At 63.9% G+C, this 19527-nt stretch overlaps 1 protein-coding gene across 1 annotated transcript; it reads right to left on the reverse strand.

Moving 5' to 3' along the window:
* Positions 1–219: 219 nt before the first annotated feature.
* On the reverse strand, positions 220–18218 carry PDE4A (phosphodiesterase 4A). The gene is made up of 18 exons (XM_040088738.2): positions 17969–18218; positions 17417–17517; positions 16829–17060; positions 15608–16055; positions 12105–12296; positions 11658–11694; positions 11465–11538; positions 11326–11375; positions 10750–10862; positions 7393–7486; positions 6849–7021; positions 6387–6485; positions 5414–5578; positions 4876–4975; positions 4542–4696; positions 4069–4191; positions 2905–3087; positions 220–2274 (listed from the first exon to the last, which is right to left on the reverse strand). The coding sequence occupies exons 1-18, from the start codon at positions 18216–18218 to the stop codon at positions 1987–1989; spliced, it is 2877 nt and encodes a 958-aa protein (XP_039944672.1). The 3' UTR covers positions 220–1986.
* Positions 18219–19527: the final 1309 nt, after the last annotated feature.

The raw sequence follows: 19527 nt of genomic DNA on the forward strand, positions 1-19527 counted from the left end.
GTGACAAAGGGGGTGACAAAGGGGGGGTTCACCCCCGGACCCCCCCGGGAGTGGGTGGGGGGGGTTTTGGGGTCCCCCCCTCCCCACAATTCCCGATATTTACATTTACAGCGCCGCCGCCGGTACAAAAATAAAAGCTCTGCACGACCCCCCCCCGAATTTCGGACGGGGTTTTTCTTTTGTGGGGGGTCAGACCCCCAAAGCCCCCCCCGCGCAGGGTGACCCCCCCCCCAATGCTACAGAATCGGGGACCACCCCCCAAAAAAAAACAAAAATCGGAATTTTTAACCCCCCCAACCTCCCAGACCCCCCTCCAAAAAAGAGGGGGGGCACCCGGTTATTGCTTCACCTCCGGGGGGGCTCGGGGAGACCCCCCCCCAATTTGGGGCTCGGGGGTCCCTGTGCAAAACGGGGAAGATTTTGGGGGGAAACCCCCGAATTCGGGGTCTCTGCTTCCCCCCCCCCCAGTTCCTCACCCGACCCCCCCATAAATGGCTTTTGGGGGAACCCCCTTTGTCCAGGGGATCTCCCCGGGTTTTGGGGGGGGTCCCTCATTTTTTGGTGGGGTTCCTTTTCCCTGTTTTCTTCCTTGGGGGGGGGGGTTTCAATTTTCCATCCTTTTTTTTTTGTGTGTCTTTTCGAGTTTTTTTAAAAATAGAATAAAAACTCCCCTCCCCTGACCCCCCCCCTCCCAAAGAAACCCCAAAATGAATCAAATTTAAATAATTTCGATAAAATAATCCCAATAAAAAATAATCCCCCAATAAAATAATTCAGATTTTAAAAAATCCAATAAAAATAATCACAATAAATTAATCCTAATAAAAATAATCCCCCCGCCCCGTAAAATAATAATTCTAATAAAAATAATTCAGGTAAAAATAATTCTGATAAAAATAACTCTGATAAAAGAATCAAAATAAAATCCCTCCAGTAAAAATAACTCTAATAATAAAAAATAATTCCGATGAAAATAATTCTGATAAAATAATTCCAAAAAAGGATAATTTTAGTAAAAATAATTCCGATAAAACATTAAAAGAATTCCAGCAAAAATTATTCCGATAAAATAATCCCATTCAAACTATTCCGATTAAAAAGAAAAAAAAAATCCAATGAAAATAATTCCATTGAAATTATCCTGGTAAAACCATTCCAATAAAACAATCCCAATAAAAATAAGTCCATTAAAACAATTCTACTGAAAATAACTTAAAAAAAAAAAAATCCAGTAAAGCAGTTCTGATGAAAATAATTCCGATGAAAAGAATTCCAGTAAAAGTAATTCTCATTAAAATAATTCAAATAAAAAATTAACCCAGATAAAAAAAACTCCAGTGGGAAAAAAAATCAATAAAATAACCGCAATGAAATCTTCCCGAAAAAATATAATAATTCTAATAAAAAATAAGGCAAATAAAAATAATTCCAATAAAAATAATGCCAGTAAAAATAATGGCATAAAGAGAATAATGCAAATAAAAACAGCCTCAATAAAAACAATGCCAATAGAAATAATAATCCGAATTTAAAAATCCAAATAATAATAATGCCAATAATAATAATGCCAATAAAAATAATGCCAATAAAAATAATGCCAATAAAAATAATGCAAATAAAAATAAGGCAAATAAAAATAAAATCCCAAATAAAAATAATATCCCCAATAAAAATAATGCAATAAAAAATAATAATGCAAATAAAAAATAATTCCAATAATAATACTCATCCAAATAAAAATAGCCCAAATAAAAATAATGCCAATAAAAATAATAATCCCAATTTTAAAAATCCAAATAAAAATAGCAATCCAAATTTAAAAATAAAAAAATTCCAAATAAAAATCATCCCAATAAAAATAACAATCCCCGCAAAAATATCCAAATAAAAACAATAATCTCAACTTAAAAAAAAAAAAAAAAATCCAAATAAAAATAACAACCCCGATAAAAATAACCCCAATAAAAACCAAGGCCCGGAGGGAAATCAATTAAAGTAATTCCAGTCGGCCCCCAACTCCGCCCCGGGCTCGGGGGGCGCCCCCCGGCCCTCCTCCTCCTCCTCCTCCTCCTCCTCCTCGCCCGGGGGCGGCTCGAAGCGGAACCTGGGGGCGGCGGGCGGCGGCTCCGGGGGCGGCTCGGGGCTGCGCGGGACCCGGCGCTGGAACCACTCGCGGTTCTCGTGCAGCGTCTGCAGCATCTCGCGCGCGTCGGGGTGAACCAGCTCGGCCCAGGCCTCCCAGAGCGGCTGCGCCACGAAATCGATGAACCCCACCTGGGGGGACACAGGGGGCATCGGGGACATTGGGGACACAGGGGGGATTGGGGGACACAGGGGGGATTGGGGACATCGGGGACATCAGGGACATCGGGGGGATTGGGGGGATTGGGGACATCGGGGACATTGGGGACATTGGGGACATTGGGGGACACAGGGGGCATCGGGGACACTGGGGACACTGGGGACATCGGGGACATTGGGGACATTGGGATGGTTGCAGGGATCTGCACCTGTGATTTCTTGATGGTGGCACTTGTCACACCTGGGCTGATCCCCACTGTCCCCAGGTGTCCCCAGGTGTGCCCCCAGGTGTCCCCCTGTCCCCCCAGGTGTGCCCAGGTGTCCCCCCAGGTGCCCTCACCTGCGATTTCTCCACCGAGGCGCTGTGCTTGTCACACACGGGGCTGTCCCCATGTCCCCAGGTGTCCCCCCAGGTGTCCCCAGGTGTCCCCAGGTGTCCCCCCAGGTGTCCCCCTGTCCCCCCAGGTGTGCCCAGGTGTCCCCAGGTGTCCCCCCAGGTCTCCCCCTGTCCCCCCAGGTGTGCCCAGGTGTCCCCCCAGGTGTCCCCCCAGGTGTCCCCCTGTCCCCCCAGGTGTGCCCAGGTGTCCCCCCAGGTGCCCTCACCTGCGATTTCTCCACCGAGGCGCTGTGCTTGTCGCACATGGGGCTGATCTCCATGCCGCGCTCCCGCTCCCGGTCTCCCTGCCGGTAGAACTCCTCCATGATCCGCTCCGTCCACTGCCGGTACAGCCCCAGCGGCTTGGTGGGGTTGCTCAGGTCGGCGCAGTGCACCATGTTCCGCAGCACCTGCGGCGACGGCGCCGTCACCCGCGCCGCCGGCACCCCAAAGACCGGGAACCAAAACAACAAATTCCACCCCAAAAACCCAAATCCCACCCCAAAAACTAGAAATCCCTGGGAAAAAAAAAAAAATCCACCCAAAAAACCCAAATCCTACCCCCAAAAACCAGAAAAACCTGATTAAAAAAACCAAATTCCACCCCAAAAAACCAAATCCTACCCCCAAAGACAAGAAACCCCTGATAAAAAAAACTAATTCCACCCCAAAAAACCCAAATCCCTCCCAAAAACCCAGAAATCCCTGGGGAAAAAAAAAAAAAATCCACCCCAAAAAAACAAATCCCACCCCCCCCCAATCCCTGATAAAGAAACCCAAATTCCACCAAAAAAAAACCCAAAAAATCCCTGATTAAAAAAAACCAACAAATTCCACCCCCAAAAAAACCCAAATCCCACCCCAAAGACCAGAAACCCCTGATAAAAACAACAAATTCCACCCCAAAAGCCCAAATCCCACCCCAAAACCTAGAAATCCCTGATAAAAAAAAAACAAAATTCCACCCAGAAAACCACAAAAATCCCTGATTTAAAAAAAAAAAGTAATTCCACCCAAAAAACCCAAAAATTCCTGATAAAAAAACTAAATTCCACCCCAAAAAACCTAAATCCCACCACAAAAAAAAAAAAATCTAATCCAAGCGGCAATCCCCAGGAGCCCCTCGGGACCCTTTGGGGACCCCCTGAGATCCTCCAGGACCCCTTTGGGGACTCCCTGAACCATCCCTGGACCCCCCCAGACCCCTCACGGATCCCCTACACCCCCCCGGGACCCCTCAGGAATCCCCTCAGCACCCCCAAGATCTCCCCAAAGACCCTTGAAACCCCCCCCGAGACCCCCCCAGACCCCTCGGGGTCCCCCTGATCCATCCTGAGCCCCCCCAGACCCCTCGGGGAGCCCCCCGGGCTGTTCCTTGGGGTCCGCCCCACCTGGATGCGGTCCGTGTAGTTGTCCAGCAGCAGGACCCCCGAGCTCGTCACCTTCTTGGTCTCCACCATGGTCTTGAGGTCAGCCAGGAGCGTCATGTGCTTGGACATGTCCGTGGCCAGGACCTGGGGGTCAGCGGTCAGCGGGACCCCCGGGGCACCGGGGGGGCTTTGGGGTGGGATCTGGGGCACCAGGCTGGGATTTGGGGCGGGATTTGGGGCTTTGGGGTGGGATTTGGTGGGGTTTTTTTGGCAGGAATTTGAAGTTTTTATCAGGAATTTGTGGTTTTCGTCAGGGATTTCTGTGTTTTTGGGCGCTGACCATGTCGATGACCATCTGGAGTAACACCTGAGGGTGCTCAGGGGGCTCTGAGGGGTGTTTTGGGTGCGATTTGAGTTTTTCATCAGGGATTTCTGTGTTTTTTATCAGGAATTTGTGTTTTCCGTCAGGGATTTCTGTGTTTTTGGGCGCTGACCATGTCGATGACCATCTGGCGCAGCGCCTGCCGCTGTCTCCGGGACAGGTTCTGGAAGATGTCGCAGTCCCGCTCCTGCAGCAGCTTGAAGCCCACGGCCAGGTGATGGTTCTCCAGCACGGACTCGTCGTTGTAGAGCAGCGCCAGCTCCGAGTCTGGGGGACACCGGGAGGGACCCCTGGGTCACAGGCAGGGACCCCCGGGACCCCCCAGGACAGGGGCAGGGACCCCCGGGACCCCCCAGGACAGGGGCAGGGACCCCCGGGACCCCCCAGGACAGGGGCAGGGACCCTCGGGACCCCCCAGGACAGGGGCAGGGACCCCCAGCGCTCACTGGTGTTGATGAGGAACTGGTTGGACACCCCGGGGTGATCGACGTCGTGGATGGCGGCGGCGAAGAGGGCGGCCAGCACCTCCAGGTCGGTGAACACGGCCTGGGGAGGGGACGGGGGCACCCTGAGACCCCCCCCCAAATCCACACCGGGACCCCCATCCTCATATGGGTCCCTGTGACCGCTCCCAGTGCCCGATTTTGGGTTCCCTCACCCCAAAATCACGGCCAGGACTGGTCCCACCACCCCGGAACAGCTCCCTGCCAAGGCTTTTCTCCCGAATTATGGCTCCCACCACCCAATTACAGGACCCCCCACCCATTTATGGCTCCCACCACCCCATTACAGGACCCCCCCCACCCATTTATGGCTCCCACCACCCCATTACGGGCTCCCCCCACCCCGATTTTGGGTTCCCTCACCCCAAAATCACGGCCAGGACTGGTCCCAGCAGCCCAGAACAGCTCCCACCACCCCGTTACGGGACCCCCCCCACCCCAGTTTTGGGTCCCCCCAGCGGCCCGCGGGCGGGGTTCTCACGTCGAGGGCGGGGGCTGCCAGCAGCACGTGCGTGGACTGCAGCACGTCGGCGGCGTGCAGGCTGTTGTGGTACGCCACGTCGGCGTGGTAGTGCTGCTCCAGCGCCCGCGCGTAGCCCAGCAGCGCCCGCTCCGGGATCCCGAACCGCCGCACCAGCTCCCGCTCCTGCGGGAACAACGCCGGGAGTGGGCCCGGAACGCGCCCGGAACGCAGCCAGAGCACCCGGAATGGGCCAGAATGCACCCGAAACACAGCCAGAGAACCCGAAACAGAGCCAAAATACACCCAAAACACAGCCAGAGCACCCGAAACAGAGCCAAAATACACCTGAAATACAGCCAGAGCATCCGAAACAGAGCCAAAATACACCCAAAACACAGCCAGAGCACCCGAAACAGAGCCAAAATACACCCAAAACACAGCCAGAGCACCCGAAACAGAGCCAAAATACACCCAAAATACAGCCAGAGCATCCGAAACAGAGCCAAAATACACCCAAAATACAGCCAGAGCACCCAGAATGGACCCGAAACGCAGCCAGAGCACCCGGAATGGGCCTGGAACACAGCCAGAACCACCAGAATGGGCCCAGAACGTGGCCAAAATGCACCCAAAATGCACCCAGAACACCCAAAGTGCACCCGAAACGCACCCAAAAATACCAAAAATAGACCTAAAACACCCAAACCACGCAAAATACACCCCAAGCCCACCCGAAACACACCTGAAACACACCCGAAACACACCCAAAACACACCCAAAACACACCCAAAACACACCCAAAACACACCCGAAACACTCAAACCACACCCCCAGCTGTGGGCAGGGCGGTCGGGGGGCTCCGCACCCCAAAAGGAGGGGCAAGGAGGGGCGGGGGGCGGTTGTGGGGGCTGGTTTTGGGGTCCAGGGGTGTTTTTGGGGGCGGTTTCGGGGGGTCCAGGGGTGTTTTTGGGGGCGGTTTCGGGGGTCCCACCTGGAAGATGGTGAACATGATGCAGCTGAGGGAGCGGTTGTTGGAGAACTCGGACACGCGGAAAATGTTCAGCCCCCACTTGTTGAGGCTGTCCAGCTCCTGGGGGGGGGCACCGAGGGCTCGGCTGGGGACCCCCCCTCTGCTCCCCAAAAACCCCCTTGAGACCCCCCCCAAACTGCCACAAACCCTCCAGAGACCCCCAAACTGCCCCAAAGCCGGGAGCACACCCTGAGACCCCCCCCCAACCCTCGGAGCACCCTGGAACACCCCCAGAGCCCCCCAAAAACCCCCAAACAACCCCCAAAAACCCCCCAGAGCCCCCCCCCAAACCCCAAACAACCCCCAAAACCCCCCCAGACCCCACAAACACCCCCAAGACCCCCCCAAATACCCTCCAAGTCCCCCCAGAAGCCCTCCCAAGCCCCCCAGAGCCCCCCCCAGACCCCCGGAGCCCCCTCCCACCTTTCCCAGCTGCTCCTCCCGGTCGGTCTCGACGCCGAATCGGGGCACGGGGTCGGGGTCGGGGCCGGGGTCGGGGTCGGGGTCCGGGGGCAGCGATTTCAGCCCCGGGCCGGGGGGCGGCCGCCGCTTCTCCCGCTCGGGGGGGCTCGGGATCTCCACCTCGGGCTGCTTGTCTGGGGGGGGGCACAGCCGAGGGGGCTCAGGGGGCTCTGGGGGGATCTGAGGGGGCCCCGTGGGGCTCACAGGGCTTTTGGGGGGGGGCTCAGAGGGATTTGGGGGGGATCTGAGGGGTCCTGGGGAAGCTCACGGGGGTTTCTGGGGGGGTCTTTCAGGGGTTTGGGGGGGATCCCGGGGGGCTCACAGGGGGTTTTGGGGGTTCCCAGGGGTCCCTATGGGGCTCACAGGGGGCTCAGAGGGATCTCTGGGTCCCCTAGGGGGTCCCTTGGGGGGGTCTCTGGGTGTCCCCAGGGGGTTCCCGGGGGTCCCGGGGGGTCTCTGGGTGTCCCCGGGGGTTCCCGGGGGTCCCGGGGGTCCCGGCTCTCACCCAGGAAGGTGCTGGCGATGTACTCGGACACCTGGTTCCCCGAGCGGCTCATCTCCGACAGGTGCGTCAGCTCCCGGTTCAGCATCCGCTTGAACTGGGGGGGTCGGGGTCAGGGACCCCCGGGAGCCCCGAGACCCCCGGGGAGCCCCCAGAGACCCCCAGAGACCCCCGGGGAACCCCCCCAAGGGGATCACAGCCTGGCCAGAGCCCAGGGGATGGGGTGAGATGGACTGGGAGGGACTGGGATGGACTGGGATGGAACTGGGATGGACTGGGATGGACTGGGAGGGACTGGGAGGGACTGGGAGGGACTGGGATGGACTGGGAGGGACTGGGAGGGACTGGGATGGACTGGGATGGACTGGGATGGACGGGGATGGACTGGGATGGGACTGGGATGGACTGGGATGGACTGGGATGGACTGGAGGGACTGGGATGGAACTGGGAGGGACTGGGATGGACTGGGATGGACTGGGAGGGACTGGGAGGGACTGGGATGGAACCAGGCCAGGGGGGTCTCCCCAAGCTCCCTCCCCAGAGACCCCCAGAGCCCCCAAAGGTCCCCGTGGCACTGGTGGCACTGGTGGTGGCACTGGTGGTGGCACTGGTGGCACTGGTGGTGGCACTGGCGGCACTGGTGGTGGCACTGGCGGCACTGACGGTGCCCCCCCCCCCTCCATTCCCCCCCCCATTTGCCCCCTCCCCAATTTCGGGGGCGTTTCGGGGGAGCATCCCTCCCCTCCCCCAGCCAATCAGGACGCTCCGTCCCGTCTCCATGGCAACCGCCGGCTCCACGGGGGGGGGGGGGGGGAGGAACCTTCCAGAGACCCCTCCCCAAATCCCCGCACGCGTCACGAGTCCGCTCGGCCTCTGCACATCCCCCCCAAAATTAAAGGGGAAAATCCCCGGAAACCAAACAAACACCCCCGAGACCCCCCCCAAAATAAACAACACACCCTCGAGACCCCCCCCAAAATAAACAACACACCCCCGAGACCCCCCCCAAAATAAACAACACACCCCCGAGACCCCCCCAAAATAAACAACCCCCCCCAGACCCCCCCAAACCACAGCAAGACCCCCCCCAGACCACAACAACCCCCCCAAATTTGGGGGGACGCCCCCCAGCCCCTCACAAAGACCCCCCCCCAAAAACAGCGGGGGTGCCCCCCATGACATTGAGCGGGGAGGGGAGGTCAGAGGACCCCCGGGCCCCCCCCGGGCCCCCCCCCGGACCCCCCCGGGCCCCCCCCGGGCCCCCCCCGGACCCCCCCGGGCCCCCCCGGCCTTACCTGGTCCCACCACCCCACCAGCCAGGGCTTGGCGCAGGTCTCGCAGAAAAAATCCACCAAGGGCATTTTTCCAGCCGGGAATTTTGGGGGGGGGGGAGAGGGCAGGGAGGTGCAGGACCCCCCCCCCCCACACCCCCCCCCACCCGAGGACCCCCGAAAGGTCCCTACAAACCGGGGAGGGGCCCCCCCGTTCCGCCCCCCCGTTCCGCCCCGCCTAACCCCGCTCAAGGCCCTGGGGGGGGGTCCTGGGCATGGGGGGAGGTTTTGGGGGGCTGGGGGGGGGTGGGGTACCCCCAGCCCAGCCCCCCCCCGGCGCCGAGACCACCCTGAGGATGGGGGGGGGGGGTCACTCACATCGCCCCCAGCCCCCCTTTTCCTGTGGGATGCAGAGTGGAGCCCCCCCGGCCTTCCTCCTCCTCCTCCTCCTCCTCCTCCTCCTCCTCTGGGGGTCCCGGAGCCCCCCCGGGATTGGGGGGGGTCAGCGGGTCCCCATGGGGGGCGGGGGGGGGGGGCGAAAGGACGCGGGGGTGGGGAGGGGTCGGGGGGGGTCCCGAGGGATCGGGGGGGTCCGGAGGGGTTTGAGGGGGGGGTCCGGAGGGGTTGGGGGGGGGTCCGGAGGATTTGGGGGGGGTCCGGAGGGGTCTGGGGGGGTCTGGAAGATATGGGGGGGGGTCCGGAGGGGTTTGAGGGGGGTCGGGAGGGTTTGGGGGGTGGTCCAGAGGGGTCGGGGGGGGGGTCTGAAGGATTTGGGGGGGGTCCGGAGGGGTTTGAGGGGGGGTCCGGAGGGTTCGGGGGGGGGCAGGGAGGGGGCGCGCGGCGGGGGGGGGGGGCGGTGAGCGATCTGGAGGATGAGGAGGATGTGGGGAGGGGTCTCGGGGGGGTCCCGGAGGGTTTTCGGGGGTCCCTGGGGGTGCCGGGGGGGTCCGGTCGGGGCTGCGGAGGCCGCGGAGCTGCGGGGGGGGGGCGGGGGGGGGTGGGACGCCTGCGCGAGGCTCGGCCACGCCCCCTCCCCGCCCCCTCCCCACGGTCACGGTCACGGTCACAGCGCCCGGGGGGACGCGGGGGACACGGGGGACCCCCAGGGACACCCCCCAACTGACGGCACCCCCAGAGGCACCGGGGACCCCCCCCCCAAAAAAATATAACGGGAACGGGCGATGGAAAACATCGGGGTGTCCCCAGAGCCCCCCCAAAAAATGGGTCAGGGACCCCCAGGGGACACCCCAAAGGGTTGGGGACACCAAAGAAGAGTTGGGGACACCCCAGGGGACACCCCAAAGGGTCGGGGACACACAAGGGACACCCCAAAGGGTTGGGGCCCCCCCAGACCCCCCTGAAGGGTCAGGGGCGCTGCAGTGGCGCTTTGGGGCGGGGGTCCCTCCTTGGGGGGTGACAGGGACAGGGGGACTTGGGGACACGGTCCTGCACCGCAGCCAGCGGAGCCGGTGACACCGGGACACGGCCACCGGGGCCACCAGAGCCAGCGGTGCCACCACTGCCACCAACAGCTCAACACAGCAACGGGTGACACCCCGACAGAACCACTGCCACCACTGCCACCATTGCCACCAGTGTCACCATCGCACCACTGCCACCAGTGCCACCACTGCCACCACTGCCACCGGGGCCACCAGTGCCACCATTGCACCACTGCCACCATTGCACCACTGCCACCAGTGTCACCAGTGCCACCAACAGCCCAACACAGCAACTGGTGACACCCCAACACAGCCACTGCCACCAGTGTCACCAACACCCCGACACAGCCACTGCCACCACCGTCTCCAGGGCCACCAGTGCCACCGGGGCCACCATCGCACCACTGCCACCACTGCCACCGGGGCCACCAGTGTCACCAGTGCCACCATTGCACCACTGCCACCACTGCCACCAGTGCCACCACTGCCACCACTGCCACCAGCTGGCTCCGCATCTCCCACAGCCCCTTGTCACTGTCCCAGCCCCGTCCTGGTGTCCCTGCGGGCTCTGTCCCTGTGTCCCTGTCCCTGTCCCCATGTCCCTGTCCCCATGTCCCTGTCCCTGTCCGTGTCCCCGTGTCCCCACCTTGTTGGAGGCCATCTCGCTGACGGCCCGGTGTGTCTGCAGGCTCTCCAGCTGCTCCAGGCACCAATCCAGCTCCTCCAGCGTCTCCCGCGCCAGCTGCTGGGACGTCTCCTCTGGGGACGGGGACAGGGACACCGGGGATGGAGCTGGGGACACTGGGGATGGGACAGGGGGCACCTGGGGACAGGGACAGGGACAGGGGACACCGGGGATGGCACTGGGGATAGGGACAGGGGGCACCTGGCGACAGGGGACGGGGACAGGGGACACTGGGGATGGAGCTGGGGACATTGGGGACACTGGGGACAGGCCTGGGGGACACTGGGGATGGCACTGGAGGTCACTGGGGATGGCTTGGGGGGCCCTTGGGGACAAAGGGGACCCCCGGGAATGGGGAGGACCCCCGAGGCTGGGGGATGTGGGGACCCCTCTGGAATTCTGGGCCCCTCCAGGATTTCAGGGACCCCCCCCCCCAGTGCTCCGGGACCCTCCATTGTTTTTTTTTGGGGGGGGGGCTGCCACTCCTGTGCCTCAGTTTCCCCCCCAAACCCCCCCAAGCCCCCGACCCCCCCTTACCTGAGAGCGTGGCCTTGCAGGGGGGGGGCTGGGAGCCGAGGGGCGACCGCCTGGGGGGGGCAGGGGGGGGTCAGAGCTGGCCAGGACCCCCCAATTTGGGAGGGGGGGGGCTCAAGGTCAAAGGTCAAAGGTCACGCACTTGCTGCCCGGGGGGGTGGTGACTTTGGTCAGGATGGAAAAGTTGCTGCGGACACTGCGGAGACTGGCCAGGACCTGGGGGGGGCCGGGGGGGGTCAGGGGGACATCGGGGGGGGACAGACCCCCTGAGACCCCCCGAGACCCCTGAGACCCCCCCCGGACCCCCCGGGACCCCCGGGACCCCCCCGCCCTACCTGAGCAAAGGGGGTGACGATCAAATCCTCGGCGTGGCTGGAAGAGAAATTCGGGTTGGGAAGGGAAATTCGGGGTGGGGGTCAGGCAGAGCGGCTGGGGACCCCCCCTCAATCCGGGGGGAGCCGGCAGAGCCACAAGGGGGGGTCCTGGAGGGGGGCTCTGAGGGGATATCGGGGAGATTGGGGAATTTGGGGGGGGGTCTTAGGGGTGCTGGGGGCACCAAGAGAGATCTCGGGGTTTGGGGGGGGGTCCAGGGGGTGGAGACGCTCCTGGGGGAATCCCAGGGGTTTGGGGGGGGTCCCTGGGTTCAGGGAGATCTTGGGGGTCCTGGAGGGGGTCCCGGGTGGGCCGGGGGTTCCCGGGGGGTCCTGGGGGGGGTCCCGGGTGGGCCGGGGGTTCCCGGGGGGTCCTGGGGGGGGTCCCGGGGGGTCCCGGGGGGCACTCACGCCTCGCTGGCGATGGAGGAGTTTCGGGAGATGCTCTTGGGGGAGGCGAAGTCGAAGTCGCTGTCGGAGCGGTACAGGAAGGACTCGCGGCGCTGCGCCGGGGGGGCCCCGGCCTGGAGCCCCCGGCCCGGGCTGGCCTGGGGGTCCGGGGGGCTCTGCGCCCCCCCCCAGGGGCCATTGTCCACCTCCGAGCTGGGGAGACACGGGGGGAGACGCGTTCCAAACCGGGACACCCCCCCCCACAGCAGCCCCCCAGAGTGCAATGGTGCAGCCCCCAAACCCCCCAAAACCCCCCCAAAAAAAACCAAAATCCCCCAGAGTTCAATCCGGCAGCACCCCAAAACACCCCCCCCAAAACCCCCCAAAAAAACCCAAAAAAACCCCAGAGTGAAATCCTGCAGCCCCCCCAAAAACCCCCAAAGCCACATCGGGACCCCCCCCAGAAACCCCCACCCCCAATGCCGGAATCCCAGGAGACCCCCCCCAAAAAAAGCCCCAAAACACCCCCCCAAACCACACCAGGACCCCCGTGACACCCCCAAAGCCGTCTCGGTGGGAGCGGGGAGGGGTTCCCTGTCCGACCCCCCCAGTTCCTCTCCAGAAGTGAGGGGGGGTCCCCAATTCCTCCCCAGAGCCCCCCAGCAGCGGGGAGGGGGCCGGGGGGGGGCACAGCAGCCTTGGGGGGGTCTCTGGTCCCACGGGAGAGCCCCAAACCCGGAGGAGCCCCCCCCCAAACTGTGGGGGTCCTGGGCCCCGGTGGGGTCCCAGGCTCATTCCGGGGGTCCCCGGCCCCGGGGGGGTCCCCAGGCTCATTCCGGGGGTCCCCAGGCTCATTCCGGGGGTCCCAGGCTCATTCCGGGGATCCCCAGGCTCATTCCGGGGGGTCCCCGGGCTCATTCCAGGGGGTCCCAGGCTCATTCCGGGGGTCCCCAGGCTCATTCCGGGGGTCCCGGGCTCATTCCAGGGGGTCCCCGGCCCCGGGGGGATCCCCAGGCTCATTCCGGGGGTCCCCAGGCTCATTCCGGGGGGTCCCAGGCTCATTCCGGGGGTCCTGGGCCCATTCCGGGGGTCCCGGGCTCATTCCGGGGGTCCCCGGCCCCGGGGGTCCCCGCGGGGTGCAGCCCCCAGCCCCGGGGGGGCCGCGTGGGGGTGGGGGTGACTCACCGCCGGCAAATTTAGCACCGGGCTCCGGGAAGAGAAAAGGGAGAATTTTGGGGGGGGGAAATTTTAAAGGGGATCGATTCCTCGGGAGCCTCCGAGGGGTGGGGACCCCCGGGGGACGGCCGGTGTCACCCCCAGCGCTCTGGCAGGGGGCCGGGGTCCCCACGGGGGGATTCGGGGCGCCCGGCGGGTCCAGCCCCCCGGAACTGGGGGGTGAGGATGTGGGGGATCCCCCCGAAGGTTCCCGAGGGATCGGGGGTGTCTGTGCCCCCCGGAGGGGACGGGGTGAGGATGAGGATGAGGAGGATGAGGATGGAGGAAGAGGAGGATGAGGAAGAGAACGGGGAGAGAGGGGTGGGATGGGAACGGCGCAGGGCCGGGGGCTGGGAAAAGCTTGGGGATGAGGATGGGGATGAAGTAAGGATGGAGAGAGGGGCGGGATGGAGAGGAGGAAGAGCAGGACACCGGGGAGGCGACAGGGACCGGGATTTGCACAAGGTCCGGCACAGCGGGAGCCCCGTCCCGGCGCCATCCCGCCCCAAAACCACCCCGAACCACCCAAAACCACCCCAAACCACCCAAATCGACCCCGAACGACCCCAAACCACCCCAAACCAGCCCCAAAGCGGCCCAGCGGGTGCCAGCCCCGGGGGCGTCGGGAAAGGGCGTCCCTGCTATTCCTGGGAGCCGGGATTTCCTTCCCAACCCACCGGAATCTGCTCCGGCAACCGTGAATCATTTTTTATTTTTTTCCTTTTTTTTTTTTTTTTTTTTTCTTTTTAATGGCCACAGGTGACTCATCCCCCTCGGAAAATAAAAATAATAATAATTTTTTAAAAAAAAAATATTCCGGCACATCAGAGCTGCCGGAGGGGCTGCGACGCCGCCGCCATCACCGCGGGGTCGGGAGGCGGTGGGGAGTTATTAAATCTCCATCGGGAAAAAAGCTTGGAGCAGAATTCCTCGGGGCTGCGGGGGAACCCAGGAGGAGCCGCGGGGAGCCGGGGGAAGGCTCCAGGAGCCGGCGGGAGCCGGGCACGGCTCCGGCGGGATCCCGCCTCGGGGATCTCACCTGCCCCGGGCTTCGCTTCCCCGAGGGATCCGGGAAGGGAAAAACCCGGAGCTGCTTCCTCCCGGGATAACGGGGCGGGGGTCGCGGGGCAGATCCCACCCTCCCAGCCCCGATTTTGGGGCGTTTTTGGGGCTTTCACCGCGGGGGGATTCCGGCCCCGCCGGTCCCCGCCGCCCTCTCCACGGGGAAGGGAGGAGGAGGAGGAGGAGGAGGAAGGAAATCACCCCCCCCCACCTCTTCCCGAATCCCGACCATCTGCTGGAGCCTCCTGTGCATAAATTAACGCCCCTAACGAAGCTGGAGCCGCCGGAAGGACGCGGAGCACACGGCACATGGCGGCGCATTCCCAAGTTGTTTTCCCGAAAAAAAAAACCCCAAAAAACAGAAAAAAAACCCCCAACTTCCCAACCGGGAACGGGAGGAGCCGGAGCTGGGGGCGGGTGGATCTCGGGGGGCTGCAGCCCACCCACCCCCCCAGAGAAAAAAGGGAATTTCCCGAGCCCCTGGATGCTGATCCCAGTAGCGGGGTCACCCCGGGAGGGGGGGACACCCCGAAACAGAGGGGGCTGCGATGGGGGGAGGCCCGGGGGGGTCCTGGAGACCCCCGGGACCATCTCAGGTACTGGGAGATGCTGGGGGGGGTCCCACCTCCAGTACCGGCACTGGGATGAGAACGGGGAGCTCCCAGTAACAGCGCTGGGATGGGGATGGGGATGGGGAGCTCCCAGTACGGGTACTGGGGTGAGGAGGGGAGCTCCCAGTGCTCCCAGTACCGGTACTGGGATGAGGAGGGGAGCTCCCAGTGCTCCCAGTACCGGTACTGGGATAATGCTGCTCCCACCTCCCCACTGGGATGGGGTCCGGGGGGTGGTCCCACCTCTTTTCCCGGTACCGGGAGGATCCTGGGGAGGGGGTCCCGCCTCCAATCCCGGTACCAAGAGGACGCTGGGGGGCTCCAAGGGAGGCCCCACCTCCGGAACCGGTACCGGGATGATGCAGGGTGAGCTCCCACCTCCGGAACCGGTACCGGGATGATGCAGGGTGAGCTCCCACCTCCAGAACCGGTACCGGGATGATGCAGGGTGAGCTCCCACCTCCGGAACCGGTACCGGGATGATGCAGGGTGAGCTCCCACCTCCGGAACCGGTACCGGGATGATGCAGGGTGAGCTCCCACCTCCAGAACCGGTACCGGGATGATGCAGGGTGAGCTCCCACCTCCGGAACCGGTACCGGGATGACGCCGGGGGGGTCTCGCGGCCGTCACCTACCGCTTGCCGGTGCCGGGGGTCCCATGGAGGGAGGAGGGCCAGGACATGCGGGCGCTGCGCAGCCCGGGCCGGTCCCCGGTGTCCACGGCATCCGCCCGCTCCATGGGCCGGGGCCGGTGCCGGTCGGTGTCGGAGAAGCCGCGGTGGCGGATGCGGATCGGGGTGCGGGGCTGGCGCCAGAGGTGCTGCGGGGGGCGCAGGGAGCCCGGGCCCTCCCGGGGCACCGGCAGCGACAGCGACAGGCTCTTCCTGGAGCCCGGCACCGGCTCCATCCTCCCCGGCACCGGGGGCGGAACCGGGAACCCGGAACGCTGCGGCCACCGCCGGAGCCGCTGCCGGGAGCGGCGCCGGTACCGGAGCAGGTCCCGGAGCTCCTCCCGGTGCCGGTTCCGGGGTCCGTCCTCAGCGATCCGCGGTACCGGCAGCGGCTCCTCCCGGTCCCGGGCCCCTCATGGCCCCGCGCAACCGGTTGGAAAGAGCCGGGGAAGAACCCCCCGGTGCCTCCGGTGCCGCCGCCGGTGCCGCCGCCGGTGCCGCCTCCGCGCCCGGCTCGGCGCCTCCCCCCGCCCCGGGACCTCCCCCGCCCCCGGAGCGGCTCCGCCCCGGGACCCCGTGGACCCCCCCACGCAGAGTCACGGCGCGCTGCCCCCCCGCCCCGTTACCGGGGGGATCCCTCCCCCGGTACTCCCGGAACGGGGATCCCGGAGCTTCCCCCTCACGGGGGGATTCCCCCCCCGCCCCGCCCGAGCAGCTCCGCACGGCGGGGACACCCCCGGATCCGCTTTATGAGGATCCCCCTTCTCGGGGGATCCCCGACCCACGGTGCCCCCCCGGACATTTAGGGATTTCCCCCTCCTAACCGAGGGAACCCCCCTTGTGCCCCCCCCCCCAGCACCCAAACTGGTGTTGGGGGTCACGGGGACCCCCAGATCCGCACCGGGACCCCACCAGAGCCAGCACAGCGCAGACCCCATTGCAGATTTGGGGCGGCTCCCCCCAGGGCCAGCGGCTCAGGGTGGGGGTCCCCCCCTATAGAGACCCTCAGGTTTGGGGGTGTCCCCCCCCATTTCCACTGCGGAGCCCCCCCAGTGCCACACTGGGGTCACCCCCTCCCGCAGCCCCCCCGCGGGATGTCCCCGGTGAGGACAACGTCCCCATCGCAGGCCACGTCCTGGCCACGTCCCCGTGCCCACCCCACAAGCCCCCCAACCAAGGGGACACCTCCCGGAGCTCCCCCAAATCCCCCCGCGTTCACCCCGAGCCCCCCGGTTTGCTGGCACCCCCCGGATCGCCCCCGCCCGTACCTGGGGGGCCGGGGCGGGGTGAGCAGGGGCAGCGTGGTGGGGCGCGGGGGGTCGGGGGGCTCCGGGGGCTTCCAGGGGGGCACCTGCAGGGTGGCGGAGAGGCGGCGGCGCCCGCGGCGGTGGTCGGCACCGGGCATGGCCGGGGGGGGCTGCCAGGGGGGCACGGGGGGCGTCAGAGGGGCGGGGAGGGGGCACGGGATGGCGCGGGATGGCGCGGGATGGCACGGCCAGGGAGCCTCTCACAGCACAGCACGGCACAGCACGGCACGGCGTGGCACCGCACGGCACCGCAGCCTCCCAGCACCCGGCACGGCACGGAACGGCGCAGCTTGGGCAAGCGAGTGGCACAGCAGAGCGTGGCACGGCACGGCACGGCACGGCCAGGGAGCCTCCCAGCGCACGGCACGGCATCAAACCACACGGACTGGCACGGCACGGCACAGAGCCTGGCACGGCCCCGGCGCGGCCCCGGCGCGGCTCCCCCCGGCCCCGGTGCCCCCCTCACCTGCGGCTCCGGCCCGGCCACGCTGCTCCGGTTCCTCCTCATGTGGGGTGCCGGGGCTCGGGGCTCGGGGGACCCCGAAATGTCCCGGGGGGCTGCGGGACCTGCGGGGGACAGATGAGGGTGAGGGGGGAGTGCGGAGACCCCCGGTACCCCCCGGTATTCCCGGTACCCCCGGTGTCCCCGGGTGCCGGGCTGAGCCCCGACACTCCCGTTCCATCCCGGAGCTCCCGGTGGGCTCGGAGCCCCCGCGGTATCCCCGCTCCCCACCCCTCTGGCTCCTCCCGGTACGGGTTGCCAAGGAAACCACGGCACCGCATCCCGTGGGATCGGCGGGCGCCGGCACCGGCACCGGAATCCTTCCCGCGGTACCGACAGCACCGCCGGCACCGCGGCTCCCGGCACCGCGCAGACCCGAAACCCCCCGGTGACCCCCGCGGTTCCTGCGGCCGCTCCCGGTATCTCACGGTACCGGGTTCCACCGGGGGAGCACCGGGGAAGCACCGGGGCCGTGCGGGAGGAAGGCACCGCCCGTTCCCGGTGCTCTTCCCGTACCCGGCCGCCTCCCGGTACCGCGGCGCTCCCCGGCATCCTCCCGCCTTTGTCCCCGCCGGGAGCGGCCCCGGTGCCGGCGGGAGCGCCGGTGACAGCGGCGGAAACGCGGCGGGGGCGGCTCCTGCTTCCCCCTCTCCCCGGTCTCCCGTTCCCGGTGCCGTGTCCCGCTGTCCCGGTACCGTTCCCGGTGCCGTTCCCGGTGCCGTTCCCGTACCCGGCCGCCTCCCGGTGCCGCGGCGCTCCCCGGCATCGTCCCGCCTTTGTCCCCGGCGGGAGCGGCCCCGGTGACAGCGGCGGAAACGCGGCGGGGGCGGCTCCTCCCACACCCCCCGCACCGGCCGCGGCCCCCGGTGTCCCCCGGTGTCCCCCGGTGTCCGCTGCCCTCTGTCCCTCTGTCCCCGTGTCCCTCTGTCCCTCTCAACCTGAACCTCTGAGATGGATAAAGGGCTTCTCCCCACCTCGAGCCAACCGCTCGAAATAAGAAAAAAAAATAGAAGAAGGAGGAAAATGAAATATTTTTTTAAAAAATAGAGGCGGGGGGGAAAAAGGTTTCAACCTCGGTTTAAACCCCTCCAATGATGGGAAAAGGGTTTTATTTTTTCCGCATTTAAACGCCAGAAACGGGGGAAATGGAGGATCCCGCCTCGATTTTACCCATTAAAATGAGGGGAAATGGAATGCCGCCTCTATTTAACCCCCTTCCAAAAAATGCTTGTCCTACCCTTTACTGATTTTTCCTCAAAAAACACAGTGTTTTGGGGCTTTTTGACACGTTTTTCCCCTCTGAAGGTCCCTTAAAAGGGAGGGTCCCCCTCGATAAAATCTCTAAAATGGCCCAGAGAGAGGCTTTGCAATTCAAACCCTGGAAAATGAGGGGAAACGGGGATTCCTCCTCAATCCAACCCTTGAGATGATGAAAATGGGGGGGCTGCCCTCATTTCAGACGCACCAAAGAGGAACCGTAGCGCTTTTCTCTTTTAACGTAAACCCGAAAATAAGGGGAAACGGGGATTCCCGGTCGAGGGACACCCCTGAAATGACGGGAAAAGGAGATCTTCATCAACCGAGACCTCGAAAATCGCAGCTGAAGCGGGCGGGGGGCATCCTGGGGTGGGGTCTCTCTTCCCAACCCTCTTCGTGCCCCCCCTAAATCCCGTCCCAGCACCCCAAGCTCCCCCGTGCCCCCCAAATCCCCTCACAGCCCCCCAAATCTCTCCCTGCCCCGCCCTGCGCCGGCTTTTACGGCAGTGCGGCCAGCGCGGCGGCGACGCTTTACGGTGGTGTGGCGAACATCACCGTGCGGCGGTGGCGCTTTACGGTGGTGTGGCGAACATCACCGTGCGGCGGTGGCGCTTTATGGCAGTGTGGCTGCTGCGGCGGTTCACGGCAGGGCGGCGAAGCGCGCTGAGGCGGCGCCGGTACTTTACGGCAGCGTGGCGGGAGCGGAGCGGCGGCGGCGGCGCCGTACTCAAATCTACACAAGGCGCCCCAAAACTCCTTCATCGCCCTTTGGCCGCCCCTTTCGGAGCCCTCAAACCCATGGCAGCACCCCCTACGAT

Source organism: Hirundo rustica, chromosome 36, assembly GCF_015227805.2.
Source record: "Hirundo rustica isolate bHirRus1 chromosome 36, bHirRus1.pri.v3, whole genome shotgun sequence".
Lineage (NCBI taxonomy): Eukaryota > Metazoa > Chordata > Aves > Passeriformes > Hirundinidae > Hirundo > Hirundo rustica.

Excerpts from the sequence above, each read along its gene's own strand:
- PDE4A (XM_040088738.2), bottom strand. The coding sequence starts at position 18,218 with ATGCCGGGGAGCGCCGCGGCACCGGGAGGCGGCCGGGTACGGGAACGG. Across the intron at positions 4,192-4,541 it reads GCCAGATGGTCATCGACATG|GTCCTGGCCACGGACATGTC; the intron begins GTCAGCGCCCAA and ends GCTGACCCCCAG. Across the intron at positions 3,088-4,068 it reads ACTACACGGACCGCATCCAG|GTGCTGCGGAACATGGTGCA; the intron begins GTGGGGCGGACC and ends CCGTCGCCGCAG.